This window comes from Seriola aureovittata, chromosome 1 (genome assembly GCF_021018895.1).
Source record: "Seriola aureovittata isolate HTS-2021-v1 ecotype China chromosome 1, ASM2101889v1, whole genome shotgun sequence".
Taxonomy (NCBI): Eukaryota; Metazoa; Chordata; class Actinopteri; order Carangiformes; family Carangidae; genus Seriola; species Seriola aureovittata.
Genome location: NC_079364.1, coordinates 6,272,670 through 6,289,641, shown reverse-complemented (window position 1 = coordinate 6,289,641; position 16,972 = coordinate 6,272,670). Strand labels below are relative to the sequence as shown.

The 16,972-nt window shown below is 43.1% G+C and overlaps 1 protein-coding gene across 3 annotated transcripts; it reads left to right on the top strand.

The window, feature by feature from the left end:
* Nucleotides 1-1,094: 1,094 nt before the first annotated feature.
* Nucleotides 1,095-16,444, top strand: wdhd1 (WD repeat and HMG-box DNA binding protein 1). Of its 3 annotated transcripts, none has more exons than XM_056382785.1 (26): nucleotides 1,095-1,166; nucleotides 1,442-1,535; nucleotides 2,055-2,166; nucleotides 2,293-2,444; nucleotides 3,897-4,008; nucleotides 5,010-5,060; nucleotides 5,726-5,821; nucleotides 5,972-6,064; nucleotides 6,664-6,770; nucleotides 6,893-7,034; nucleotides 7,493-7,700; nucleotides 8,067-8,251; nucleotides 8,339-8,523; nucleotides 8,602-8,843; nucleotides 9,495-9,632; nucleotides 9,746-9,902; nucleotides 10,592-10,706; nucleotides 10,915-11,046; nucleotides 11,128-11,351; nucleotides 11,631-11,770; nucleotides 12,118-12,174; nucleotides 12,480-12,511; nucleotides 12,614-12,772; nucleotides 12,979-13,121; nucleotides 13,236-13,371; nucleotides 16,016-16,444. In XM_056382785.1, the coding sequence occupies exons 2-26, from the start codon at nucleotides 1,459-1,461 to the stop codon at nucleotides 16,196-16,198; spliced, it is 3,378 nt and encodes a 1,125-aa protein (XP_056238760.1). In that variant the 5' UTR covers nucleotides 1,095-1,166; nucleotides 1,442-1,458; the 3' UTR covers nucleotides 16,199-16,444. The 3 variants fall into 3 exon arrangements, with proteins under 3 accessions (XP_056238760.1, XP_056238844.1, XP_056238676.1); XM_056382869.1 differs by having other exon boundaries at nucleotides 1,110-1,170; nucleotides 7,496-7,700; XM_056382701.1 differs by having other exon boundaries at nucleotides 1,110-1,170.
* The last annotated feature ends 528 nt before the right edge of the window (nucleotides 16,445-16,972 follow it).

The following is a 16,972-nucleotide window of genomic DNA, read 5'->3' as shown; positions in this document are numbered from 1 at the left end:
CCTTGCATGGTGTTTCACTTTATTTCTTGGTTTGAGTTGTTTTAATTTAGGAACTTTAAATTTGCCATAGAACAATTTGGAAATCAGAGAAATTAAACATTGGTGTTTATGTTTTGAGATAATTCAGAACTGCTTTATACACCCATATGTAGCCTACAACACATGTATCAGGCCTCAGGCCTGTTGTACACGTGCATACTATGATTGTCACTGATTCTTTTACCGTATTAGAGTTCAGTGATGTAATATTTAGACACCCAGCTGTTTGCCAGCAGAGTACTTCCTGTTGCGCTAATCAAATCCTCCCCTGAGACGCTGCTCAAACAGGCGAGTGGACAATCGGCCACCGGCAGGTTATGTTTGGCAGCCTCGGACAGAGCCCAGAGGTACATATACTGTATTAATAGCCGCTCAAATAACTAAATAATTAAAGGAAAAGCATTAGTTAGTGAGTTTGTCTTTGAGTGTTTTTGTTTGACCTATCTCCCTCACATCTGATGCCTTTAGGTGCTATTGGATACTCCCATGATGATATGATACTATTTGTCTGAGGTTTTCTCTGTGTTTATTACTTGACACAGAAGGAAATTAATGCAATTTGATGAAATATAAACAAATAGTTTAGATAGAGTAGCAAGATGGATGCTGGAGGACCTGTGACAGTTGCTACTCTGCGTTAGTGATAAAAATTCTCTAACAAATTAGTGATTAATTAAATTATATAGACAGAAATAGAGCATCCAGTTTCCCAATTCTGTACCCATGTCAAAATTTAAACAATAAATATAAACTTACCAAATTAAATCTTGTCATTTTCAACAGTAGTTGTCTTAAAAATCGCTGATTTGTGCAGTAATAGCACATATGCTTTTCTTTTTTACTATCGGTTCTTAAATAAAGAAAAAAAAATTTCAACAAAAATACGAAAAATGATTTTAAAAAGGACAAATACATATTTTTAGTGACAGACTTCTTCAGACAAACATTTCAGAATAGATATCAACTGATGGACTTGTTTTTTTCTTCTTGCGTGGTTCAAATGTGGGAGGGCTTTTGACGTTTGCGTCATGACGTAGGTGGCGGGAGTTGTGACGCAGAGTTTCCTTGTTTTCAACGCAGCGCGGGAGATTCAGGAGAAGAGGATCGAGTCTGTGAAGTGGAAAGTTGTAGGTTGTCATATTTCTCTCTTTACAGATTATAACCATTCACATATCTTCTCCGTTTGGTCCGAGTTAAACGTGTCACGCTGTAAATACAATGTGTGATTCCGACCGTTAAGTCTGAATTAGCACTTTGTTCTTAGCTTTAGCTTAACTCTTCGGCGAGCAGCCTAGCTGAGCTGCAGACTGTGTTGTACAGATGTGTCACGGATGTTGTACTGTTCTTACGTTAAACCTGGTTTAACGTGTTGATTTGTGTTTGTGCGTCTGTGTTCGTCAAGGCTGCTGGTTTGTGAAAATGCCTTGTGAGAGGAAGCCGATGCGCTACGGCCACTCGGAGGGTCACACCGAGGTCTGCTTCGATGACCAGGGGAAGTAAGTCAGATAGATCCATGAGCAATACAACAACACCGAGCTGCTCCAGTCAGAAGTTTACTTAAGAGTACAGAACCACTTTATGCACATTGTCTGTTCACTTACTGTGTATCTATTATTGTTACTCTTTATACTACTATTTCCTTTTATCACCTTTTCTTTCCTAATTCTGTATTATTGCTGTTGTAACAAAATAATTAATCATTAAAGTTATTCTGATTCAGCAAAATGTACTTAAAGTATCAGAAGTAAAAGCAGCTGTTCCCTTTGACCAAAAGTTATTACATACACCTGTTTATTAAACATATATGAAATGTCTGACAAATCAAGGCACCTCATCAAACTGTCCTCCTCATTAGTTTGCAACTTGTGCAACACAGACAGTGCATTTATTAGCTGGAGAAGCGGGTCCAAGCTTTACAAAAAAAATCCTTATTTTTTGTTGCACAGTATTAAGTTGATTCAAAGTGTTTCGTCTTTTTGTTTTCTCAAATCTGACCATGATCAAATTTTCCTCAGGTTCATCGTAACTTGTGGAAACGATGGAGACGTTCGGATATGGGAGAGTCTGGATGACGATGATCCAAAGTTCATCACTGTTGGTGAAAAGGCGTACTCTCTGGCACTCAAGGTTGGTTTTGAGATCTGTCTTTCATGACTCGTGATGTATGAAAGATTTCTGCTCGGACATTGAGTGATGAATCAACACATGTTGGCAAAAACAGCAGCTGATTGAGACGTGTTCTGTCCTCCACAGAACAACAAGCTGGTGACGGCGAGCTCCAACAACACAGTGCAGATCCACACGTTTCCCGATGGTGATCCAGACGGCATCCTCACCCGGTTCACCACCAACGCCACACATGTCGCCTTCAACAGCAGCGGCTCGAGAGTTGCTGCCGGATCCAGGTACTGACCGGGCAAACAGAAGAAAGTGTTTCAAATTAAACAATAATAATATAAATGGAAGCCAAGGAAAAGCATGAGCCTGGCTCGGTCTAAATGTGGTAAAATTCACCTTCCACCACCTTCCTGTGGTATAACAATTTGAGAAAATGGACACAGCACATGACACCACATAAAAGCACCATTGGTTTTTACATTTCTTCACAGTGCTGGTTGGCTTTCTTTTTTTTTCTTTTTTTTCTTTTTACCTTCGGATAGAACCGGCTTTATCCACTCTTTATGCTAAGCTAAGCTAAGTGAGGATGCTTCAAAAATATTGGTTTTTATTTATCAGTTAACTTCATACAAAGTGCTGTAAACCTGCCACAGTTCCTCTGTGGATCTAGTCACGGTGTCTTCTGTCTCTTCATGTGATCCAAGACTGAGTTCATGATGACCTCGGCTGTATGTTTGTTTTTTATTTGTTTTGTCACGCCTGCAGAAAGAGTTTGGTTCCTCCTTGATGGTACGATGTGATAGATAAGAATCTAAACATCTAAAGTGCTTATAATGTTTTCCACAGTACTGTATATCTCTATATCTTCTGTATATCTGCTTAATATATAAACAAAAAATAGTTGCTGACAGACTTCATCAGTCAATGAAATTTGCACAAACATTTCTGAGAATTTTTCAGACCCCTTGTGCGACATAATCCTGGAGAAAATGACCAAGTACTAGAATGCTAGATATATATTCAGGTATGAGGATGTCTGGCTGACTGGGCAGATCCATCGCTTCTCCCCAGGGATATTTACCTGCAGCGACGTGATCTCAGTGCTGAGAGACGGTCGGATGTCACGTTCACTTTGTCAAACCATGCACGTTCACCCAGGCCTCTCCTGTGGCCGGAGAAGCTGTCGTGCGCAATGTGCCTGTTGTGTTCAGTGTCGTGCGCGCTATGACTAACCCCAGACCATGATCTCGTTAGGTGCGGTGTTGTTGTTCCAGCACAGAACGAGCTGCACACAGACACCAGAGCACCTGAATGATATTTCCCCCTTACAGACAGAGCAGCCCTCTGGATTGGTTTATGATTAGTCTTGATTGGAGATAAACGTCTGTTTGCTGCCAGAATTGATTTACCCTAAACGGGTTTATCACTGCAATAGAAGCACAGAGCATGGCGCCATATTGATGCTGCTGTTTTCACACTGGTAATTTTTGTTGTGATATTGACTGTGAAAATTCAAGCATCTGAGGCTGTTAGGGCAGATTTGGCATTTGCATTCTGGCAGACGCTGGAGGAAATCAGGATTATTTTTGCTTCTCTTGTTCATCGATTTGACAATTTGCACTCGTGGGTTTCACGCTGGCGTGTCCTTCCCCTCAATCCTGTAGCTGCTCGCCGCCAGTCGCTCACCTGTGAACACGTGCTGTCTGCATATTTACTATCAGTCTCTCTCTTTTCCTCAGTGACTTCATGGTTAAGGTGGTGGAGGTGTCGGACAGCAGCCAACAGAAAACACTCCGGGGCCACGAGGCACCTGTCCTCAGTGTCACCTTTGACCCCAAAGATGACTTCCTGGTGGGTAAACCTTCCCTCTGATGGTCGTTTTCTGTTTGATTATGAAGACTTTGGTCTCTAATTTGAACTCACGGCCATTTCGGAGGCATTACAACGACAGCATCACAAACTACATCCTCCAAAATCTCCATGAAGTTGAATCAACACGTCTCTGGAACAGTTTCAACACAAACTGAACATTTAAACCTTCACGACCTGCAGGACTGTTGTATTAGACTGCATTAGCTTGAAAATCCGAATCTGTCCTTTATCTCGATTAGTCAGTAGACATAGAAGTAATCTGCAGATATTTTTGAGAGTCAGTGAATCATTGGAGGAATTTATGAAGCTAAAATACAACAAACATAAAAACATTTTCTTGTTCCCTCTCGTCCATTGTCAGGATTTTCTGTTTCTCTCTGACCTGAATAATTTGGACTCTTGAGATTTGGCTTCGGTGACATTTTATAGCCCAAACAACTAATTAGTTAATTGAGAAAATCATTGGCATATTAATCTACAAGTTAGTTGCAGCCCTAATGTCTCATGTAAACCCCTTTCACTTGCCTTGTTGTTGAAAGATGCTAATACAAATAAACATGAGGTTTTGACGTTGCGTTCGTGGCTCAGATCGACGGATACTGTACGTTGTTGTCGTTGTTGTTGTCGTTGTTATTGAAAGCTTCTAGAAGAATTGACGAGATGTTCCAGTTCAGCTGTAGACACAGATTTCTGAACAGAAAACCCCACAACCAGGTTTTCAGCTTTTACGAAAGATGGATGAGAAAATTAATTTGGCTGGTCGAGACGTGAGACACATTTTCAGTGTGTTAACCTTCACGCTCTGTTATCAGGCTGCTAACATCACAGCATTATATCACCACGGCATAATTCCACTCAAAGACTTGTAGACGACGAATTAGCCAAGCTCTGTTTTTAAAGGTGCAGTTGCAAGTGCATCGTGTTTGGGTGGATAACGTTTGACTACAACACTGACAGACTTTTATCTGTTTTTCTGTCAGGCGTCCTCCAGCTGCGATGGCTCTGTGGTGGTGTGGAATATCGAAGAGCAGGTATGTCAGCGTTTAATCACACACTCACTCTTTCTTTTTCTTTCTTTTTTTTTTTTTTTTAGGGATGCCCCGATTTTCATTAAAAATACGTGATTGGACTTAATGCTTCTAGTCACCGATCACCTGTAGTTAATACTCTGGTGTCTGCGGCTGAGAGAAGCACTGTAGCGACAGGCCACCAAAACAAAACATGTCGGCCGTGTGGATTTTTTACAACATACGCCATCTGCAATGCATGCTATGATAAAATACTATTTGAATGCAGCCTGTATCTGACTTGAAATCCTATTATTATTATTATTATTATTATTTAGTTTGCATGATACAACTGAGTTAATGTTCTGAGACATATTGCCTTTTATTTATTAGACTATTTGCACTGTTAAGCCTATTTAATAAGCTTTATCATTTTGTTAATAACTGTGTTAATTCACATAAATTAACACATGTAACTATTAATTATTACATTGTTTAATTCAGTTGTTCTTACTGTAGGATACTTGTTGCTGCTGTAACGAAACAAAAAAATGATCTGCCAATCTCACTCATAGATGATCAGTATTGGCGACAAAAGAATATGATCAGGGCATCCCTAATTTTTTTTTTTTTCATGTGCTCTCCATCTGGCCAGTCTGTCAGATACCGATCTGCTTTGTTCTGTTCAGGCTCAGGTGATCAGTTGGCCTCTGCTGCAGAAGACCAACGACGTCAGTAATGCAAAGTCTCTGTGTCGGCTGGCCTGGCAGCCCGGGGCGGGAAAGGTCAGTGGCACGACTCTTACACCTGCATTTCTGCTTCCTCAGTGCAAACCACATCAGCAATCAATCAGTGACATCATAATCAGTTTTTAAAAGAGGCGCAGCAGAATAATAATCCTAAATTAACCAAAAGTTGTCTGTGTGTACACTCAGTTTTTAGCGGTTCCTGTCGACACAAAGGTGCAGCTGTACGAGCGAGGCTCCTGGGATCATGTGAGCACTCTGTCCGACGATCTGCTCACACAGGTGAGATACAGTCAGACACACACTCCTGTTCATGGTTGCTTTTTTGGGCTGCCCTGATGAAACTAACCCTAACCCAGGCTTCCTGAGAGACGCACGAGTCACATTCAATAATGTGACTGATGCAGAATACACTGACGAGCTTGTACAGAGTTGCAAAGTGTGACAACTTGCTGGATCTGAAAGTTGTTTGACTCCGTTCTGTTTTTGCATTTCAGTTTTATACAGTATGTTTAATATTACTGAGCCTTCAGGTTTGAGTTATTTGCCATCAGTTTAATTTAATGTTGGTTCATCTGATGGGTAAATACAATAACACCCAACAGAACAAACTTGCAGATCCTGGAAAACTTTTATGTACATATGTAAAAGGGTAAAATCTCCCTTCAGCCATCCAAAATGATTTAAATATTTTACAGAAAGTCAAATATTTCCTGTATTGCTCTCTGTCCTCTTTCCTTCATCTGATGTGATGATTTTGAGGACAGTGGTCAAATCATCGGCCGAACTGCGAGTTCAGTTCGTCAGCGTTCTGTCGGAAATCTGTTTGTTTGTTTGTTTGTTCTCTTTAAATTTATTTTCCCGCCCTGTTTTCTCTGCAGCCCATCAACGTGGTGGCCTGGTCTCCGTGTGGTCAGTTCCTGGCAGCTGGCAGCGTGGGGGGTTCACTGACGGTGTGGGACGTGAACAGCAAGCTTAGTGTGGAAAGGTGTGTAACAAAGGATGTGGCCTGAAGTTGAGATTCACGAGAATGAGGCTTGATGATGATAAAAAAAAAAAAAAAAAAAAAAGACATGAACTACAGTTGATGTTTCCTGCTCTCCGCTGCAGGCAGAGGCACGAGAAAGGCTTCACCGTGTGCAGTTTGGCCTGGCACCCGTCGGCAGGTCAGATCGCCTACACGGACACAGAGGGCTGCCTGGGCCTGTTGGACGGACTCAGCACCTCCACACCCGACTCCAACGCCACCAAGGTAACCAGAGACGCACCTTCAGGAGAGACGAAACCAGGCAAAGGCTTGGGGCCCCCACGGGGAAAAGAGGGCCCCTCCTAGTGGCACATTTTGTAATGAGGGCTATAAACCCACTTAAAGCTCCCATACAGTGCAACACCTAAGTGGGGCCCCTGATGATGTGTGCTGTAGCATCTACCGACTGCATGTGAGGCGTTTAGGGGACATCTGTAAATTGCAGCATCTACTAATAGTCTGCATTTGGGATTGGGGGTTTCTGGGCTTCGATGGGCTTCTTTATGGTGGTTTTAAATCTTTCCTCCAGCTCAGGTGCACCAACTGCAGGATGGTGATTGGCTAGAAATTAAAAGTCAACAAATAGCTGATGATGTTTTTTCAGCCTCTCTTGTGTCAAGCCGTCTACACACAACATCTAATTTTCAGTATTTTTTTCTCCATCATCATCATCATCATTTCAGCAGGCACCAGCGAAAAAGCCAGCAAAAGACTATGATGACCTATTTGACGATGACGATGATGGAGTCATGGATGAAGGAGTGAGCGACACCAACTCGCCAGTAAAGAAACATGTCGCCGGGGACGACGACGATGACGACGATTTCCTCATGCCTGCGACCGGGCGGGTGAGGAACAGAGGGGCGATCCTCGACGATGAGAACTCAGTGGGTGAGTGACGGGAGGGAGGGGCTTACAGTTCGGAAATACCTTGTCCAATCCACAAACAAACAATCTGAACAAATATTTGACAATTTTACTAATAAATACATTGTAACTTAAATAAATATCAGTATTTTAAATGTGTGTATGTTCAACGTCACACTCAGATCTGATGAAATGTGTCTGTCTTTTGAATTTATTTACAGATTGTTAAATGTGAGTAAACCAGGTTATTTTTCCAAATTAATTAAGTGGCTTTTCATCCCGTTATTAGACAGTAATTAACCAGGTATTGTTACATGAATGATCCCAGGGTCGTGTGACTTTAAAGGAGCTATTTGTAATTTCCATCTCTGCACGTGTGTCTTCTCTCAGACGCAGCGTCGCTGAAGCTCGGCCAGGACAGATTCGGGGACGACGATGACGCGGGCAGCGCTGTAGTGCCTGCATCTGCCCCTCTGGTGCCCTTACGTCCCGTCTATGAAGGGCCCATGCCAACGCCTCCCCAGAAGGCCTTTCAGCCGGGCTCCACCCCTGCACACCTCACACACCGCTTCATGGTAGGACACACTGACAGATCTGATGTTATGTCGCATGAGGAGTGTGTGTGTGTGTGTGTGGAGTGTAAATGTCATATTGTGCCTCAGATGTGGAACTCAGTGGGAATAGTGCGAGGTTACAATGATGAGCAGGACAACGCCATCGACGTGGAGTTTCACGACACGGCCGTGCACCACGCCATGCACCTCACCAACTCGCTGGGTCACATCATGGCTGATCTTTCCCAGGAGGCCGTGCTGCTGGCCTGCCCCAGCACAGAGGAGCTCGCCAGGTAATCCTCCTCCTCCTGTTCGTGTTTTTGTTTTGTGATTTTTAGCAAATCTTTAAACCTGCGCCTCTCTCCTCGCAGTAAGCTGCAGTGCCTCCACTTCTCATCATGGGACACCAATAAGGAGTGGATGGTGGACCTGCCGAAGGGCGAGGATGCGAGGGCGCTGTGTCTGGGTCAGGGCTGGGCGGCGGTCGCCACCAGCAAGCTGATGCTCCGACTCTTCTCCATCGGAGGCCTTCAGAGGGAAATCATCAGCCTGCCGGGGCCTGTGGTCTGCATGGCCGGACACGGAGAGCAGCTGCTGATAGTCTACCACCGGGGTTAGAGGCTCTCTCACTCTCACACACACACACACACACACACACACACACACACACACACACACGCACACGCACACGCACACACACACACACACACACACACTTTTCTTTTTTAAAATCGCCCAAAATCACCCAGTTCCAAATTAAAAACACTTTTCTTTGTCTTATTTAAACAGAATATTTTCAGGTTTTGAACTGTAGTTATTGGAAAACGAGCAACTTAGTGAAATACTCGTAGTATTTTGTTATTTAACGTGGTTTCTGATCGTTTAAGGACTGAACACTTAAAATACATGTAAGTGGAGTGGAATCCATCACAGTGACCATCAGATCTGCATGTTGGATTAGTTTTGTTCATATAATTTTATCATTATCTGTTCATCTCAAGTAAATGTCAAGGCTCTGCAAATGAATTTTCTTAGTGCCTGAATATGAGCTGAAACCGGTGGAAGGTTAAAACCAGCAGGCTTTGGAAAATCCCCAGCAGAGATACAAATGTAGTGAATTACTTCAACATGCCTTTTATTCCCTATAATCTGTCCTTATTATTAAATGTACTGTATTTATATAGACTCCGCACTCTGTTGAAACATCCCTCACACTTTGACAAGGCCTCATGTCGGTGCATGTGTCTGGTTTTTTCGTCATCAGCCACAGGTTTTGACGGGGAGCAGGCTCTGGGCGTCCAGCTGCTGCAGTTCGGTCGAAGAAAGAGGCAAATCATCAACGGAGAACCTCTGCCACTCTCTCACAAGTCCTACCTGTCCTGGCTCGGCTTCACTGCCGAGGGTCAGTCAAGAAGAAATTCCCTGACATTAAAATAACAGTTATTACAGAAGTTCTCGTCGGACTCCACCTGAGACTTTTTAAGATGACGGCCTGGTTGTGTTCTGGTTTTTCAGGTACCCCTTGCTACGTGGATTCAGATGGGGTGGTACGGATGCTGAACCGCTCCCTGGGGAACACATGGACGCCAGTGTGCAACACCAGAGAGACCTGCAAAAGCAAATCAGACCACTACTGGGTGGTCGGAGTGCACGAGAACCCTCAGCAGCTCAGGTGAATCCTCTGCTGCGTCTTAGACTTTCATGTCTCTGGTGTTTCTGAAGCTCAGTTTGGACGTGGTTAACATCACAGGAGGAGGTGGGGAATAAAATATTCACTGTGCTCCTCAGTAATTTAACACCATTGATGAATTACAGGATGTAACAGACAGGGACATGCAGCTCAACAAAGAGGGAGAGATGTGGTCCAGATGTTGTGTGGGATGAAACTGAGGAGGGGATTATCAAAACAGTTATCAATTAATTTTCTCTTAGTCGACTAATGTGTGGATCAGCCAATCGTTGCAGCTCTGCATCAACTTGCAGAAACTTGGGACTTACCGAGGTAAATTGGGGTGAATATTTAGTTGACTTGTCCTGGTTGTTCCTGTTCGGTGGTGTTCATACGTTCAAGTGGTTCAACGCATTTCCTCCATGTGTGAAAGTAATCAGAACCAAGAAGGCTGGGCTTATTGGATGGAGGTGTTTCCTACAAGAACCCGAATGCATCACAGAGAACGAGTTCGAGTCATAAGGTCTTGACTCACAGTTGGATCTGCACGTGATGATAACATAACTTACAAAACACAAACTTTACAGTGTGAGGGAGAAGATTTTCGTTCTGCCAGCTGAAATAAACGGAAACCTTTTGGATGTGAAAGAGTACGCTTTCAGAACTAATCCAGTCTGTTCTCGTCCCGTCAGGTGTATTCCATGCAAAGGCTCCAGGTACCCCCCCACCCTGCCCAGACCCGCCGTGGGCATCCTGCCGTTCAAGCTGCCGCTGTGTCAGACCAGCACAGAGAAAGGACAGATGGAGGTAAACACACCTGAGACAGATGCTGAAACAACAACAAAAAGCAGATGAACAATTATGACATTTCTTATCATTTTCTGAACTTCTGAACTGTTTCACAACGGAAGAGAAACTAAATGGTGCGAGTGCAAAGAGCAACAGTTGGATACTTGTCTGTAGTGTTGGAAGCACACGGCACTAATTCAGCCTGTGGTCCTGTGTCGTCCTCCAGGAGCAGTTCTGGCGTTCAGTCCTCTTCCACAACCACTACAGCTTCCTGTCTTCCAGCGGCTACGAGATAGACGAGGACGGACAGAGTAAATCCCAGAAGGAGCAACAGGAGCTGCTCATGAAGATGTTTGCAGTGAGTGGGGATCACACTTGATCTTATGACCCCTGATTTACGAGGTGTGCCGTCTTATGTCTTATTATGTTTTTCCTCCAGTTGTCCTGTAAGCTGGACAGGGAGTTTCGCTCCGTGGAGCTGGCGGAGCTGATGACGCAGAACGTGGTGACTCTAGCCATTCGATACGCGTCCCGATCCAGACGCATGGCCCTCGCACAGCGGCTCAGTGAGATCGCACTGGAGAAGGCCAACCAGATCCAGGAAGAAGAGCCAGAGGAGCGGGAAGAGGAGCCACAATACTCCAGCGTCAGGCAGAACTCTGGGTAAAGAAAATGAATATAAACACAGAATTGGGAGAAACACTTTATTTACGCAGCACATTCAACTGTGACACAGAGCTGCTAGCATTGTCGCTAAAACCCTGAGCTCTCCTTCAAAACATACCCAACAAGCAACATAGCTGGTGAAACTCACCACTCTGTGTAATTCATAGACTGACTCCAGACCAGTGTGTTTGTGCTGCTCAGAGCAATTTAACTTAAACATTGTGGAGCACGTGAAAGGGGAAGGCTGCGTCATTCACAAGCTTCTTATTTGCACAGGTACGGCCGGAGCGAGGTCGCAGGAGGACGTCACGGCAACAGACACAATCAGGAGGAGGAAGAAGAGCAAGGAGAAGAGCTCGGTGAGGAAGAGGACGGACAGGAGATGGAGACGGAGGAAACGACGGAAACCAGAAAACGTCAGTTCCACCTTTTCTTTTTTTTCTTCAGCTCTTTGCACATGTTTGCATCTTTGCAGCGAAAATAAAAAGTGGAGGATGTTTTCAGAAAATTGAGGCCATGAATAGTTTTTCTGCAGGTACTCGGCAGGTAGGTTTGTCCCAGCGTCTCTTGTTGAGATAAGGACTCAGTGGGAGGGTCAGACCATCTGCCGCTCCTTGTCTCTGCAGATTGTTGCGGACTCGTTGTCCTGCTTCAGCATCAGATGTCTCTGTGATTGTAACTCGAGATGAAATCTAAAGTGCCTCAAACATTTGCACAGCAGTGTTTGTCATTGATACCAGCTGACACGTCTCTCGTCCTGTAGGTATGAATCCGTTTGCTAAAGAAGCAGAATCACCTGTGCAGCCGTCTCTGACACCGAGTGAGTAAACATCAGTCAGAAACCTGATCTAAGTTATTTTTGCAGTGACCCATGTTAGATACACTATCCTGAACCGTGTGAGACTGTAGACTGCTCATTTGATCCAGACGTCAGAGATTCAACATTTATTTGATAAGCGTGACTATTAACCACGGAGTGTAGAAAAACTAAAACATGAAATCAGGTTTCTGTTGGGATGTGGGATGTTTAGTCTTGGCATGTGTGTTTACTATGTAATAGTATTAGTTTGAGGACAGGGCGTTGTTATAATATGTTTTAACTGATTTCTCTCATTTGTTTTTCAGTTGGTAAAGCAGGACGTGCAAATCCTTTCAAGGTGAGGACTCCAGATGTTCGAACAGCTTTTCCTCTGATTATTAGATGTGAATGGAGACTATTAACTGGAACGCTGTTAAAAGTTTTAACGGGATATTTTCAGGTATCTGGGAAAGCGTCAGCTCCGTCTGGTCAGCCTCGAGTCACAAACATCCTGGACAACATGACGTCCAGCAGGAAGTCGGCGCCACACAGCGGAGCTGCAGGGAAACCAAACAAAAGTCCCGTCCTCAAACCACTGGCCCCCAGGCCCAAGGCAAAGGTATTGATATCAACAAACCTCTCCGAGCTCAAAAATACGTAACAACATGGACACAAATTGAATACCATCTTGAGGTCACCACATCACTGTACTTTATTTCTGATGTCACATAACTGTAAACGATCACAAACATCAAATGCATCTGTAAAATAAGTTGCTAAGTTAATATTTACTCATTAATAATAATTTCCCCCTTCCCTCTCCAGACTCAGTCCACGCTGCTGCAGATGACCGCCACAAAAGCAGCCAATAAGAAGACTGAGGAGAACACGGAGCCGGCGGCAGAGCAGCAGAAACAACCAGAAGTCCCGCCTCCGGCTTCATCAGCTGAGAGCGCTGAAAACAAGAGGTAAAAGATGGAGACCCCGACCTTTTGAAACTGCGGAGACTCCTCGTGTAGACTAGGTTTTTTTAAAAAGAAACATTTCCTGACTCGGTTGTGTCGTTGATTGTGTCTGTTCAGGCCGAAGACGGGCTTCCAGCTGTGGCTGGAGGAGAACAGGAAGAGCATCCTAGCCGACCAGCCTGACCTGGAGGAGACCGATGTCATCAAAGAGGCCATGGGGCGATTCAGGACGCTGTCAGCAGACGAGCGACTGGTACGATGCACAGCTTTAAACACGTGTAATTGTAATATTTTAAGGCTAATAATGGCTGCAGTGGTAACATGTTGTGTCAGCAGTATAAACACAAAATTTAACTTAAAGCAAATCCTTAAACAACTTCCACTGCTGATTCCACTTCCATTTTCGTTCACATGCGCCGTTCATCTTGGCAAAAAGTGAAATAGTAGCGCGTGACATCTTTCGTCGTTTCCCTCAGAAGGGATGAAGGATTCTTTTTATTTTGTCTCTAAAAATGAGCCGTTTTCAGTTCATTCTGCCTTGATCTCGTTTGCCCTGAAGAGCTAATTGACCAGTGAAACCCAACAATTAGCCGGTGTGAGTCAGCAGTGATCATCAGATGCAGATCCATTAACCCCGTCCTCACTGCGCAGCTCGTAGACGCACCGGTCGTCTTTACACTCCACAAAAATTAATTCTCTACACGCTACACCTTAAATACAACTGTATATCACTATCTCGGTTCAACATCTGTTCAGTAAACTGTTGTCTAATATGTAGAGGTGCTGCACACCCCTCAGCACCCCAGCCGTCCACAGAGTCCAGCTCTGTCACATAGTTTTTGGTTTTCACTGATTTTCACCAAAAAATAAAAAATAATCCAGATTTTAAAAACCAATTTTCACTAAAATGTCACGTCCCCCACTCATGAACACATGTCGTCAGCTGTGGTGGGTCGATGGCTGAATAAACCAGGGCGGTCGTGTCAGTAATGACACGCATGATCCTTTCATCCACCCGAGTGCTGCAAGATGTCAGTCTGTGCCTGCTCCTGACCCTGCATACATCAAGACTCTCAGCAGAGGCCAGATGACACTCGACAGACAGAAAGAAAAGAGGAAGTGGGTGTGTGTGTGTGTGGGGGGGGGGGGGGCTGTTGCCTGGGGAACCTGTGGAGTGTGTTTTAGCAGTGAGGGCACAGAGCATTGATCTTATGATAATCCTGTGTGAGGGACAGTGAGTGGGTCAGTCTGCCAGGGAATGATTATAACGATACAGTTTGCAGTTATTTTAAAGGACGGTTTCAGTGTCATTTGCCTTTTTTGATTTTTCATCACTTTGAGAAACATTCAAGGCCGACATTTTTTTTGGGATCGTTGCGTCTAAAATACCTGATTTCGGCAGCTTTTCAAAAAATTGCCGCGCATGTTGCGAGGTTTTTTAGATGGTTGTTTTTTTGTTTTGTTTTTGTTTTTGGAATGAAAGAAAAAAAAAAAAGAAAGAAAGAAAGAAAATAAAAAAATGCAAAAATTCGTCACTATCTTTATTAAAAGTAATAATTATAATAATAATAATAATAATTCAGTCTTAATCACAGGTAGAGCTGATCTTTATGGAAACTCATAAGTTTCTGAATTTATAACGTAGAGCTTTTTGTGTGTGTGTGGGGTCGTTGAGTCTAAAACCCAAAGATATTCAATTCAGATTTATACATCGAGCTGCAACGTGTCGTCGATCAAAAGAAAATCAATCAGAAACTATTTTGACAAACATTGTTTTTGTTTAAAGTTTCGTTGAGAATTGTTTTTTTTCATTTTCCGAGAATTAATTTCAAACATCTGCTGTTTCCATCTGAAGACATCACTGTGAAACTCTAACAGGCGTCTTTCTGATGTTTCATAGACAAAATGAATAATCAATTATCCATATATATATATATATATATATATATATATATATCTATTATATATATATCTATTATATAATAATCGCTCATTAAAGTAATCATGAGTTGCAGCCATAATTATATCAAACAGGAAAGCAGCAAATCCTCACACGAGAAAACCTGAGAATATTTTTCAGTTTGATAAATGATCTCAACTTTTCATCAGCTGTTGACTAATTTTCTGTCCATTAATTGATTAACTGAGTGATTGATTCTTCTGAGTCTTCACCTGCAGCCTTTTGTAAATTATCCATAAAATTCAATCACAGCTGAAGCTTTTGACTCGTGTTGAGCAGATTATTAAAAACCTGCAGGAGCACGTTTGACTTAAAACCGCGTGTGTGTGTGTGTGTGTGTGTGTGTGTGTGTGTGTGTGTGTGTGTGTGTGTGTGTGTGCGCGCGCACGAGTGTCAGAGAGTTTCTCCTAATGACATTATTCTCTCCAAATACAATAAAATGACAGTTGAACAGCAGGACGTCACAGCTTGAACCATCTACCAGCTCTGTAATGGGGGTGTGTGTGTACGTGTTGGGTTAATGGCAGTGCTTCATGGGGTGCTGGAGGTGAAGAGTTGTGTGTGTGTGTGTGTGTGTGTGTGTGTGTTGGGGGGGGGGGGGGCTGTGCTGCTGCCACTCCACTCACCAGGCCTGATGATTCATCCCGGCTCCATTACGCTCAGTAAAGCGCTTCCTTTTGTCTCGGCTGGAGAGAGAGAGAGAAATAATAAAAGCAGGAGGAGGAAAAGAGCCAGCAGGCCAAAGAGATGCAGCCTGTCAATAGTGATTATACATGACAGGATGCAATTTCAGACGCACGCCTGAGTGTCCACGTGTGCGTTTAGTCATCGTCACGTAGGTGTTTGGATCCTGGATCCTGGATAGACAGAAGAACAATATAATTTTGTTTTGTCCTGTGCAGTAATTAACATGTGCATTTATGTCCTTTTTTTTCAGTCATGGACAGACAGAGCAAAAGGCCAAACTGGAGATGCAGCAGATCTAAAGAAGAGGAAACGAGGAGGAGGAGATGAAGAAAATGAAAATGGACAAACTAAAGTGGATGAAAATAGTGCCAAGAAGAAAAAATCTTTGGATCCCTCCTCTAAGCTTTCAGCATTTGCATTTAACAAAAACTAAACATTTTAATAGTTTTTTGTTTGTTTGTTTGTTTGTTTTGCTCAGATTGATCGATTTGTGAAATCGGTTCATCATCATGGTGGAAGCTGATCACTGACATGTTTTGTTTTGAGGCACTTAATCAGAACATTTAAAGCCCTGAAAACGTCCTCAGAGCTGCTGGGTTTGGTTTCCTGGTTTATTACACTCATAACATTTCTTAAAACCCTTTACTGTATTTTAATGTTTAAATAAATTTAAATTTGAGTTCTTGTATGTTGTGTTAACTCGTTACACGTGCTCATCAGCGTCTCTTCACAACCAGAACCAGAACTTTGCTGCTCACACTGAACGTAAGCTTTCAACCCCTTATTTGTTCACCGAGTTTATTCCAAAATGGATTGGCAGATTTACCAACATGAGGCGACTGAGCATTAAACTTAGTGTTTGTCTAAAGTAAAATGTTGGCTCACGCTCACGTTTGCTGTTTAGTTCAAATCACAAAGTAGAGACACAAAAGTGGAAAAAAATACCATTTAATTTCTATTTATCAGCTTTGGCTAATTGGGTTTGTATTATTACTTTAAGTTTTTATATTTTAGTTTTGTTACTTTTACTCAAATGTAAGAAAAAAACTGTCACTGTCAGAGGGTTGATTTAAACTGTTTAAATAAATGATCAAACAGGAGTTCTGGGTTTTCCCGCTGCTCACTGGTGATCATGACATCTCACAGTTCAATAAAAAAAGTAAATAACGACCTGGGTGAGACACATCTGCTCAGCCAGAGGCTGAAC

Excerpts from the sequence above, each read along its gene's own strand:
- wdhd1 (XM_056382785.1), top strand. The coding sequence starts at position 1,459 with ATGCCTTGTGAGAGGAAGCCGATGCGCTACGGCCACTCGGAGGGTCAC. Across the intron at positions 9,903-10,591 it reads GAGAACCCTCAGCAGCTCAG|GTGTATTCCATGCAAAGGCT; the intron begins GTGAATCCTCTG and ends TCGTCCCGTCAG. Across the intron at positions 10,707-10,914 it reads CAGAGAAAGGACAGATGGAG|GAGCAGTTCTGGCGTTCAGT; the intron begins GTAAACACACCT and ends GTCGTCCTCCAG.